The 11,673-nt window shown below is 36.7% G+C and overlaps 3 protein-coding genes across 3 annotated transcripts; 1 reads left to right on the forward strand and 2 right to left on the reverse strand.

Moving 5' to 3' along the window:
- LOC104737128 (methyl-CpG-binding domain-containing protein 7-like) lies at positions 1,443-3,455 on the reverse strand. Its single transcript, XM_010457237.2, has 6 exons — positions 3,165-3,455; positions 2,775-2,927; positions 2,583-2,681; positions 2,206-2,400; positions 2,015-2,131; positions 1,443-1,899 (listed from the first exon to the last, which is right to left on the reverse strand). The coding sequence occupies exons 1-6, from the start codon at positions 3,309-3,311 to the stop codon at positions 1,705-1,707; spliced, it is 906 nt and encodes a 301-aa protein (XP_010455539.1). The 5' UTR covers positions 3,312-3,455; the 3' UTR covers positions 1,443-1,704.
- Positions 3,776-7,310, reverse strand: LOC104737137 (subtilisin-like protease SBT5.4). Its single transcript, XM_010457245.1, has 8 exons — positions 7,074-7,310; positions 6,878-6,987; positions 6,331-6,428; positions 6,073-6,237; positions 5,863-5,959; positions 5,240-5,777; positions 5,073-5,167; positions 3,776-4,993 (listed from the first exon to the last, which is right to left on the reverse strand). The coding sequence occupies exons 1-8, from the start codon at positions 7,182-7,184 to the stop codon at positions 3,874-3,876; spliced, it is 2,334 nt and encodes a 777-aa protein (XP_010455547.1). The 5' UTR covers positions 7,185-7,310; the 3' UTR covers positions 3,776-3,873.
- LOC104737144 (zinc finger protein ZAT12-like) lies at positions 9,551-10,374 on the forward strand. Its single transcript, XM_010457257.2, has one exon. The coding sequence runs from the start codon at positions 9,641-9,643 to the stop codon at positions 10,142-10,144; it is 504 nt and encodes a 167-aa protein (XP_010455559.1). The 5' UTR covers positions 9,551-9,640; the 3' UTR covers positions 10,145-10,374.

The raw sequence follows: 11,673 nt of genomic DNA on the forward strand, positions 1-11,673 counted from the left end.
TTTTTTTTTTTTTTTTTTTTTTTGTGCAACGGTGGTATCAATGTTAAGTTAAAACTTAAAAGTGATAGTATAACTAACTATTTGATTCATACATATTACTATATTAGCTAATTTTGCAGTAAAGAAACCATTGGGCTCGATTTTGTTGAGTAATCTGTAATTCTATATTATACTACAAATTGACTATAGTTTAGCGTGATTACTTTCAGTGAAGTAAATTTGTGTTACTGGAAATCACATCGAAAACATTATATTATATTCGAAATAAATGCCATTGAAATGTGGTAAAGTGATATTTATCCTTGAAATCGTAAATAGCTTAGAGTCAAATGTTGGGGTAGGGCCTTGAGATTACAAATTTAAAAATTCAGAAAGAAAAAAGTCTCTATGCCTTTAACTTTGGCCTATTTGTCCTTTTTGGGCGTCAATTTCAATTTGTATAGCACGTACACAATAGAAATTTAATAATCAATCGTACCAAAAGAAATTTCAATAACCAACAACAATGTTGTCTTTTGACTTTGAAAACTTAGAAGAAGTTTCCACTTACCCATTTCTAGAAGTGTTAAATAGCACTGTTATTCAAAGTCTTGTCATTTACATTCATAAAATTCTATGCAAAAGAAGATATATATTATAAATTCCCACGACATGTATTTATTAGACCAAAGACAAATACTACCAACACTTCGGGTGAATTTTTTTTTTTTTTTTTTTAAAAATTNTTTGTTTCTTCAACATTCCACATTAGAAGTGAAATCAAACTCATATATATATAATGAAAAAGTTTAGGTTGACAAAAAAAATAAGGAAAAAGGTTAGACCAAGTTCAAAATAAAGTACACTCTATATCATATTGAAATATTGGAGTCTATCGAAGGCTCAGTCTTATTACAGTAATAAATAAAGATTATAATATAATCATATAATAAGAATGATAAGATCTTGCAGTAGGTGACTGACTTCATTGAAGTGAATTCACATTTTGGTAAAAAGGAGCTGTGATTGCGTGTACACATTGTACTTCACAGTTCACAGTTTTATAATTTGATATCTACAGTTACATCTTTTCTACAGTTTCACTGAGAAAAACCGGTAACGGGAGGTAATTATATCTCACATGGAATACTATATAGTAACTATATAGTTGTATTGTCATAGAAAAATCAAACAAACCTTCTCAAGTCTCAATCTAAGATACCAAACTCGAGAGCTACTTGCTTTAACCACTAGTAACAAACGATGGATGTACTCTCAGGATCGAGCAAGTCCAGTCAATTTCGAAATTATACTCGATATAATTATTAGATTCACATGCTAAAAAGATCTTTGTATGAGCTTTGTTTTTCAATTTTGGCGATTATATTGAAGGAGAAGAATTTGAAAAAATAAAACTCTAAGCTAGAAGAACACATAATTTATTTTTGAAAACACATGTCAAGGATTTGGATTGTTTCAACCATTGCTTCACCTTACTACAGAGTACAGAGAACTTAATGTCCCCTAACTTAACCTGAGCACTAACATATATACCTACCCAAACTATTAACATGAAAATTCTAGCAAAACCGGTTATTGGGGTCAGTTATGAACTAGACTGAAGTATGAACAACTTGATGAGACTACCGACTGGACTAGCTTGTTAAACGTAACCCAACATGACAAAACCAACCACAAATAGACCAAAACCTAGTCACATTTTTGTTAAGAGCGGTCTTGGATCATTGAAACAAACGCCTCGGACCATGTCTGTTTAACTGAGCTAGAGACGTCTGATCCACTCACTTTCGCAGTAAACATATTTCCGCCTGGACCAGTAAGGACCCATTTAACTTTCTTCGGTGGGTTTGGGTCAATAACTTCCTTCAGAAATCTGGTATCATTCCGGTTCACCGCAAGCTGAAAAATATGTTATATAAGAAACCACCATCACACCATTACAACCGTGTAAACCTCTAAAGGATGTAAAAGCTTAAAACCAAACTTTGTTTATCTGTAAGCTTAGAAAACTTACAGCAAGCTGGTTGGATTGCACCATAGAAACCGAGTCAGCTGCACCGACTGCTAGCAAGTATCTCTCAACTGCTGCCATAGAACGGAACTTATTCCCCGTTTCTGGATCAATATAAGACTGCAAATAACAGTATTAACGGTTCTGAATATCTGGAACACAAAACAAACATTACCAGAGCATCAGATGTATACCCTGTCTATTTGAGTGGAACTTTTTCGTGGTTTCTCCTCAATGATCCATCCATCAGGTAATCTGAAATCTTTGGAACGGCGGCGATACTGTACAAGCATAAGCTGCTGATCTGTATGGTTACCCGATTCTTTTAAGTATCTCTCAACAGAAACAAGAGAACGGAAACGCTTTCTTGTTTTCCGCTCAACATAATACTGCAAAGAACAATACTAACTGTTTAGCCATAGACTCAACCCTAAAACAACCAAAATCATTCTAGATACATTTTACACATTCTGCTGTTCTCTGTTTACTCCCTCCAACATCAACTGAACTAGTTTGTTAGTTATGTGACTGAGTAACATATATGCATAGGGTCTCTAGTCTACACAAGTACCTTATCAATAGAATGAGAGTTTTTCCTCGGAACCTCTTCAACAGACCATCCTTTAGGCAATCGAAAACCTTTGGATGCATATTCAACGTTACGATGTTCCTGCAAAAAGCATAACTCTCACTGATTTCAATTATAATTGATCCAAGAATAACCATATATGCTTGTGCAATTTGAAATATAGATAAAAGGGACCTGTTTGGTTATGGATCGTTCATAAACCCTTGTTCTTTCCTGGAAGACGGATCCTGCTCGAGTCAAGCGTCTATCACTTACTTCTCCAGACAAATGTCTATGAACAGCTTCTAAAGATGAAAACTTTCTACCAGTCCCTGGCTCAATAAAGTACTGCCCACAATACCCAAAACAAGGAAAGATGAGATTTTTCTAGAAGATAACTCTAAGATCTATCCTCTAAAGCAACAGCCTAAAGCTCTGTGACAACAAAATCACTAATTTGATCCAAACATTACACTTTGGTCTCATACATATTAATTGCACAAAAGACATAACAAAGGCTCAAAATCTTCAACTTGTTGCGAATCTAGAGAAACAAAAAAAACTCAAATTTCGTATCACATTTACCGTATCGGTACTGCCGCTTCGGGAAGATCGCGGCCGATTCACGACGGTCCAACCAGGCAAAATCTTGCCGCGAAACGAAATAGTGTTCACGATCTGCAACTGGCTCTCGTCAGGCGAGGGTGAGGATGAGGAGGATCTCGTCTGCATCGCTTCGTTTCCCGGGTTTAACCCAAAAAAAAACCCCGAGTCGAGAGTGAGGTTCTAGTTCTGGTCAAGTCCAAGCCAAGCCACACCCACACACTTTTTATTTCTCTGTCACTGCTTTCACGTAACGACACGCAAAAAGCACACTTGGCAATCCTAATTCATCTCTCTTTACACAAACTCTGTAATTAGAAGATGATTAATGAATTAGCAAAGTTAATCACGTGCATTATCAGATGCATTACTCAAAAGTAAAATAAAAAAAATAATCAAAAGTTTTTGGATTACTACTTTTAAAAGGTTTTTTCGGTAATATTAAATATTGTTGATAGTTTCCTATTAACATAAAAATATTGTTGATAGTTTCCTATTAACATAAAAATATTGTTGATAGTTTCCTATTAACAGTAAATTATTACTATCATCGTATCATCTAAGTCTAACTAAAGTATAATAATGCGTTTAAGTCAATTAATTTTTTTTTATTTTTTTTGGTGAACATTAATTTGGCGAACCAAACTTATAAATTTGATTTGATAGAAGGAAAGTGAAAACAAGATGAAGGCTAGCTTGAAAGTTGGACGACGATGGGACTCCTAACGTAATGATGAGAATCAGTCCACGTCAGCTCTCCAAAGACGTAGCCAGAACCAGAAGGCTTCACTGACTTGGGACGCAGTGTCATCTGAAACATCTTCACCTCTCCAGTTTTGTTGAAACTGAGCTGTTTGGGCTCCACGTTGACGCTTACTCCAAGTGGCTGTCGGAAATGAGCATTGTAAGTAGCAGGCGGTCCAACGTTCTTGAGTTTACGGGTTACGGTGATAGTGTCCGTTAGGTTTGGGATAGTGATCGAAGGGTAGTTGAAGTCGAGAAGATTGGCTCCTTGGCGGCACATGTACTGTTTGTCCTCGGCAAAGAGTTGAACTACGGTGTTGTTGTAGCCAACTGCGCAGAGGAAGTCCAAGTAGTCTCCAGTGGTGAGATCGTAGACAAGACCAGGATGGGAGGCTTTATTTGGTTGGACATGGCCTGAGCCGTAGCTGAAGGGATTTGCTTTCTTGAAGGATTCATCAACCATAGGCTTTCGTCTGTTGTCTCTGGTTCTTGAAGTGGTCATGATAGCAGAGCGGATAGCTGCAGGACTCCATTGAGGGTGAAGTGTCTTCAAGAGACCCACAATGCCGGCGATGTGAGGACAAGACATAGAAGTCCCTGATTCCGTGTTGTAAGGAGTTCTGCGATGGTCAGAGTCTAAGTCCGTAGGGCTTGTGGCTTCCGTGAAGGCGGCTATGATGTTGACACCAGGTGCAGTGATGTCAGGCTTGAGGATCCCTGGTGTGACGGAGTTTGGTCCTCTAGAAGAGAAAGAGGCCATGAAAGGAGCAGGCTTTATGTTCAGCGCACTAGTTGGTGCTTTTATGTAACCTTTGGGATCTTTCGTGGAATTTAGGTACGAAAACACAGCTTCACCATCCTTGTAGTCAATTTGAGAAGCAGGAAGAACATGAGCGTCCGAGATGATTTCGTTTCCACTTGCCTTGTCGTTGCATAGAATCATACCCACAGCCCCCGCAGCGGCCGCTTGCTGTCCCTTCTCCACTCGTGCGTTGTCTCCTCTAAGACACACTACGATCTTCCCTTTCACCTTCTCCGGGTCTAGGCTACCTTTCTTGCATAGCAATCTATGTATTCAACATTTAGTTAATTAGTTCATAGTTACATTAAACATTCCCAAAAAAATTGGATATAGCTTTTACTTACGCATCCGTCGCATTTCCATTGGCTACTTTAGCTTCTGCAGCACTGATAAGGCTGTACATCTTATCTTCGGGCAAAGGCTTTGAGAGGCTTGTTCCCTGCGTTCAAAATTAGTTACTTGTACCACAAGAAAGAAAAGAACAAAAAGTTTTAAAAAGTAAATATCAAACCTTAAAGCTTTGGCCGTTGTTCAGCGCAACAAAGGCTTGAAACTCCCGATCCATGGAGCTAGCTCCAACTGTAATAATCCATGGTGCAACGTTTGAGACAGTTCCAGGCTTAGGACCAGAATTTCCAGCAGAGGCCACAAACGTCACACCATTTTTGACGGCTAGGAAGGATCCAATGGCTATTCCATCGTTCATGTAATCTCCGGCGTCTCCTCCCACTGAAGCCGAGATAACATCCACACCATCGTCGATGGCAGCCTCAATCGCTGCCAAAATATCAGCATCAAAGCACTCCGCGCCATTCACAGGCGGCCAGCACACTTTGTAAGCAGCAATTCTAGCTTTAGGAGAGCCGCCGCTGGCTGTGCCGTTCCCGATGCCAAACACATTAGCTCCGGGAACAAAGTTACCAGCCGCCGTGGAAAGGGTGTGACTACCGTGACCATCGTGATCGCGAGAGGTTTCAAAGGAGGCGTTGGAGGAGAGGCCTGTGTAGGCTAAGTAACCTTTGTTGAAGTACCTTGCCCCAATGAGCTTCCTGGTTACATGTTATGGATCAATAATATATCAATCTAGCTGCCTGGATATCTCTATAAACAATTAAGTAAAGATGAGAGCTGAACCTGTTACAAGGAACATCCTTATGGCATTTGCCTTTCCACCTAGCTGGAACAGCTCCATACCCTTCATCGCTGAAGCTTTTTGATTCAGGCCACACACCTTCATCAAAAAGTTGAAATATTTAAACACTGAGAAAGGTCCATGACTTGAATATGATCATTCATAACTATGAAACAGAACAAATAGATTCAAAACCTTCTTTTGGGAATTACCTGTGTCCAAGTTAGCGATGATTGTGTTCTCTCCATATCCAGCTTTATTCCATAGTGAAGACTTGTGAACAACACCATTTTTCTCAAGGAGCATGAAATCCCATGAATGAGTGGTATGCAGTTTTCTTCCTTTGTTTAAGAGTACAGAGACTACATCAGGGTGCTCTGCATTATAAAATATTTTAAACTTTTGTTAGGGTGAAACCAAAAGGAACTGAGTAACCACATGTAAAAAAATATTGGGATTGATGATCTCACTGGCGATTTCTGCAGCTTCATTTTCGTCAAGTACTGCGGCGAAGCCATTGATATGTCTCTTGTATGAGTAAAAGATTGCTTCTTGTGCATTTTGATGGCTGCAATAGAGAAGATAGTTATTTATTGGAATGTACTACTAAAAATCTCAGACTAAATAGGCCGGTTAGGCTAGTAAATTCGCAATTCATGCAGTAAACGAGTACAATTATACTTTTAAACATAGACTTGCCTCGCCTAAAACCCTGAGAAAAACCAATGCACGTACCCCAAAAATCCTTATTTTCATGTATCTCTCTCTTTATACGTACGTCAGTTGATTTTGTGCCTCTATATTCGAGTTTGGTTTCAAGACATGGTGACTAAACACAATTTGATTTTTTTTTTTATAACAAAGATACATAAACAAAAATTAAGTGTCACTAACCTAAAACCCTATCAGATGATCCGGTGATCCGAAATACTTACCGGTTAGCTTTTGAACCAAATTTTAAAACATTGATTTAGAATTTTCATAAAGAGAGGTACATAGAGGTGATGAAAATGATACCTTCCCACGAAAGATGCGAGGAAAGTGCGATGTGAGTGAGCAACACCATCAAGATGGACAGTAGAGAGTTGAGTAGGATAGGCGTGAGATCCGAAGTACACTATGTACGACTGTTCAATTAGAAAATGTTAATTAAAGAAGTGCATAACGATCGTGATAGCAAATTAATAGAGTTACATAGAAAGAAAGAGAGGACCTTCTTAAGAGCAAATGCAGGAGAGGCAAGGAGAGTGACGAAGAGAAGAAGAGATAAACTTTGGAAGCTCATTGTGTGAGAGTATTGAGTACTCAAATATCTTCTCATCATTCTTTTATGTACAAATACCCACAAATCTCTCTCCCTAGCTATATTTGGTAAATGGACCGAAATCACGAATAATCTCAACTTACTATTAGAGTTGGTTGAGTGATTTCAGCATAACTCTATTATCTCTTCCATTCCACTGTCATTATCTAACTAAGAAAGCAAAAAAAAGGGTAAGAGGATCTTCGTTTCATATTTATTTCCCTATTTCTTTGGAATCACTTCCCATAAGATTTTTTCTTCACTCTTTGTAAACAAATCAATTTTATTTATACAGTATAACGTACATTGATAAAAAAAAAATTAAAGGAATTTACTGTTTTTCAGTTTATGTTTTAGTACTTTATTAGAAGAAAAAATTCGTAACGAATATAATTTGATTATTCAAGTTCAACATTAGTATAAACAACATAATTAAGATGTAACTTTTTCCTACATTTGTAACCCTTTGAAAGAGAGGTTGGTTGAACCTATTAGGCTATTTACATGTGATTAGCTAGACAGCCAGAGGTGGGTAACCACACCTCAGACCTCACTACAAGCCGATCATGTCAAATTTTCATTACTATTAAATCCCGAGAATCAAATGTATTGGTAGATGACTGGTTTAGTCATTTTAATCAAATTCTTCAGCTTTTGTTGAGTTTCATAATATATTTCTGCATTAATTCTCGCCGTGGAAATCTCATCTAATATAAAAGACGATTCTAGCCAATTCTCCCCAAGGGAAGTGCAATTTGGTTCATCTCAGTCTCAGATGCTATTTTTGTTTTTGTTTTTCAAGTAATAAAATAAGAAAAAAGAACAAAAATTGTTTTGCTTGGTTGTATATACAGTACTCTAGAAGTATGTATGTACAAATAAATATATTTCTTTGGCGTACAAGGCAAAATGGAAACTGATAGAGAGAGTCAAATAAAAAAACAATACAAAACGCAAGTCGATCATATGGCTATCCATTTCATACTTTGGTTGGTAATCCCATAAACCGAACAATCATCATATTATACTTGTCCAATTATGTAAACAATTATTGACTTGAATTATCTAATGAGAGTTTATGAAATCTCTTTACAAATTGAGTAGTTGAGAGAGTGTGAAAACAAGAATCTTAAGGTATATTATAACTACTAGAAGAGAGTTTTATACTATAAACGAAGATCGGTTCCGCGTGGAAAAGGCACTAAAAAGTGCCGCGAGTCACTATCTCTTTGATTATGTTTTATTAATATCGCTTCCTCTACTTGCTTCCCACGTTTCCATCAAGCTTCCGTACATATCTTGTTGTTAAATTTGAATGATCCACGCGATTCTTTTCAAACGCGTAGGTTTCACGTATTTGGTGTTGTCATGCCTTCGCTGGGGTTGTGCTGCTAGATGGCTCATCGCTGACGACAGTTTTTGACAGAACATTCTTAAAAGAACAACTACTTATTAGTATTTATTTTCTAACAAAACACACCAACAGAGTAGGTAGTTCACTTTCTAGAATACATATCTGACCAACAATTAAAATACTAAAAATAAATTTAAAATAGAAATTCTTGTGGACCAAAAAGAAGAAAATAAACGAACCGACATACCATAACCAAAACCAAAAACCATATGTTTATTTTACTAAAATATGTTTGAAACTCATAAAAGTGAAACCAAGTCCACACTAATTTACCTTGTTCAAAATAGACAGTATTGCATCATATAACTAAGTTGTAGGTATAAATATACCAATAGATATTAAAATTACGAAATTGTAAACATAACTTATATGAAATCATTCACATAACTTGAAGAAGCATTTCAAAATATAATTCTAAAGTTTTAAGTAAACAGAATCAGATGATTCGTATGTATCTAGAAACCGTTGATCATCTTAAAACTATTCCGTATAATAATATATCTAGAAGACGGCTGAGAGAATCACGCGCTGCGCGTTGTGGATTCATCAAACTTGTTGAGTTTATAGTTTTATTTGTTGACGTCAACTCAAAAGAGTTTAGTTTTTTTTTTTTTCTTTCTGATGTGTAAGTGTAATCCCAAAATAAATAAAAATATCTCTATATTATAAATAAAAAAAATAAAGTGTTTTCGAGAAAACACGAGGAAGATTCTCAACCAACCGAAACGACTCTTTCGTTTTTATTTTTTTTTCTAATTTTGTAGTTTAGTCTCCAAAACTACGCGGTGTCGCAAATCGTGACCACATAACACGCATCTTACTTGATTACCCCTTATCTTTCCACGCAATTGCGTTAATACCACACTCTTCGCTTGCCACTTCCTTACCCACCAAGTCACAAGGCTATTTTCGTCATCCTTCACACGTCTTCAGTCCACAAACTCGATATCTATAAATACTTCCCAAACACAAGTTACAACACAACTACAAGAACTCAAAACACACATAACTTACAAAGATATTATTATTTCATCTTATCAAAACATCATCAGAAGAAGAGAAAATGGTTGCGAGATCGGAGGAGATTAAGTCGACGGTTGATGTCACCGCAGCGAATTGTTTGATGCTGTTATCGAGAGTTGGACAAGAACACGTTGACGGTGGTGGAGATCTAAAACGCGTTTTCACATGTAAAACGTGTTTGAAGGAGTTTCATTCGTTTCAAGCCTTGGGAGGTCACCGTGCGAGTCACAAGAAGCCTATTAACAACAGCAACGAGACCTTGTCGTCGTCTGGTTTGGTTAAGAAGGTTAAAACCACATCTCATCCTTGTCCCATATGTGGAGTTGAGTTTCCGATGGGACAAGCTTTGGGAGGGCACATGAGGAGACACAGGAACGAGAGTGGAGCTGCCGGCGCGTTGGTTACACGCGCTTTATTGCCGGAGCCGACGGTTACGACGTTGAAGAAATCTAGCAGTGGGAAAAGAGTGGCTTGCTTGGATCTCAGTTTAGGGATGGTGGAGAATTTGAACCTCAAGCTGGAGCTTGGAAGAACAGTTTATTGATTGATTTTTTTTCCATAATTTTCTGAAAAATATTATTGTTTCTATATCATTCTTTGAATTTTTCTTAATATTTTAGATTATACATACATCTGCAGATTTAGGAAACTTTCATAGGGCTGTAATATATTTTTCCTTCTGTAAAAATATATTGTTTCTTGTTATAGCATTGGAGATTTTGTATATCTTACTTAGCATTTCCCATTTGGTAAGAAATATCTCTTTGAGCTCTCTTTTTTTATTTTGGCCGACGTGAAAATATCCTATTCTATTTTTCTTTTTTGGGATTAATTATCAATTATTATGCTGTTACCCTCCTCAAATAAAAACAACCCGAGATATAGATACGTTATCTACATTTTAAACAAAACCGACTCGGAAAGTATACAAATTATACAACTGACATAGTGAAACCAAAAAAAAACAAAATTTGAAGCATCAGAAGTGTAAGTTTTTAGAGTGTTATTTGTGATCCTACCATTATCAACTTTATCTGTACAAATCAGACAAAAATATTCAATGATCGGTAGAATAACCAACGTGATCTAACACCACCACCATATCTATACGGTCTCTCTCAACCTTTTACTTTTGCTTGTGTCAAAGCAACGTTGATCATCCTATGCAGGGAAGAAGCAAAGCTCCTTGAGTTTCTCGCGGTTTGCCAAACCAAAATGCTCCAGTAAAGAAGAAAGTAGGAGTCCTAAAGCCAAACATGACAATTTTGTCAGTAGTATGCATCTCTTAAGCACAAGTCAGTTTGAGTTGCGTGATGAATGAGACTATCTCCTCTACCATCTAAGTAAAAGCCCACGTTGTCTACTTGTCTTTAGTCTATGATAGGATCAGCTTCAAATTCATCTTTCATACTCAAAACACCCTCACCTAATATATATGAAAGCTTCAACTAGATATATAGTTGATTGCATAAAATAAAATGGATCTTCTTCAATAATCAAAATTCAAAAAAAAAAAAAAAAATTGATTCAAAGCATCAGTAATAAATACTGATGATATAATTTCAAATTGTTCTGTTTCTAAATAGTATTATTTTTGAAATTTATAAAAAGAAGTTGGTGCCCACAACTCTCTCTATTGTTGGAGATGAACGGTCACGATTAGACATCACTCAACAACGCGTAAGATAAGCTTCGTGGTACCCGTAACATCAGATCATGCGATTTTTGCTTAATTGCTTTTATGCCTTTAACCAAAAAAACCCAAAGCATAGCTGAAGCAAAATTCTGGTGCTTCTCGCGCACCGTATCATCACATCGCTCTCCGTTACTTTCTTCGCCGGCGATCTAGTTTTACCGGCGATCAATAATAGGTAATGATCTTTCAATTTCTCCAATTTTTTTTCCAGCCATTCAAAAACCTCATCACTCCTTAGGGCACTCACTCGTATTCGTTCATAAATTTCTCGACTTTGAGAATTTTCAACACTGTTTACTGAGCGAATAGGTTTCAATTTCTTAAAAGATTGATCTTTGGGTCGCGAAAAAAAAAAAAAAAAAAAAAAAAATTTTTTT

The sequence above is a fragment of the Camelina sativa genome, chromosome 2, assembly GCF_000633955.1.
Source record: "Camelina sativa cultivar DH55 chromosome 2, Cs, whole genome shotgun sequence".
Taxonomy (NCBI): domain Eukaryota; kingdom Viridiplantae; phylum Streptophyta; class Magnoliopsida; order Brassicales; family Brassicaceae; genus Camelina; species Camelina sativa.

Coding starts and splice junctions, on each gene's coding strand:
- LOC104737144 (XM_010457257.2), top strand. CDS start 9,641: ATGGTTGCGAGATCGGAGGAGATTAAGTCGACGGTTGATGTCACCGCA.
- LOC104737137 (XM_010457245.1), bottom strand. CDS start 7,184: ATGATGAGAAGATATTTGAGTACTCAATACTCTCACACAATGAGCTTC. Junction 6,988..7,073: donor CTGCATTTGCTCTTAAGAAG/GTCCTCTCTTTC, acceptor CTAATTGAACAG/TCGTACATAGTGTACTTCGG. Junction 6,429..6,877: donor CTCGCATCTTTCGTGGGAAG/GTATCATTTTCA, acceptor TCTCTATTGCAG/CCATCAAAATGCACAAGAAG.
- LOC104737128 (XM_010457237.2), bottom strand. CDS start 3,311: ATGCAGACGAGATCCTCCTCATCCTCACCCTCGCCTGACGAGAGCCAG. Junction 2,928..3,164: donor GAAGCGGCAGTACCGATACG/GTAAATGTGATA, acceptor TATTGTGGGCAG/TACTTTATTGAGCCAGGGAC. Junction 2,132..2,205: donor GTTCCACTCAAATAGACAGG/GTATACATCTGA, acceptor TGTTATTTGCAG/TCTTATATTGATCCAGAAAC.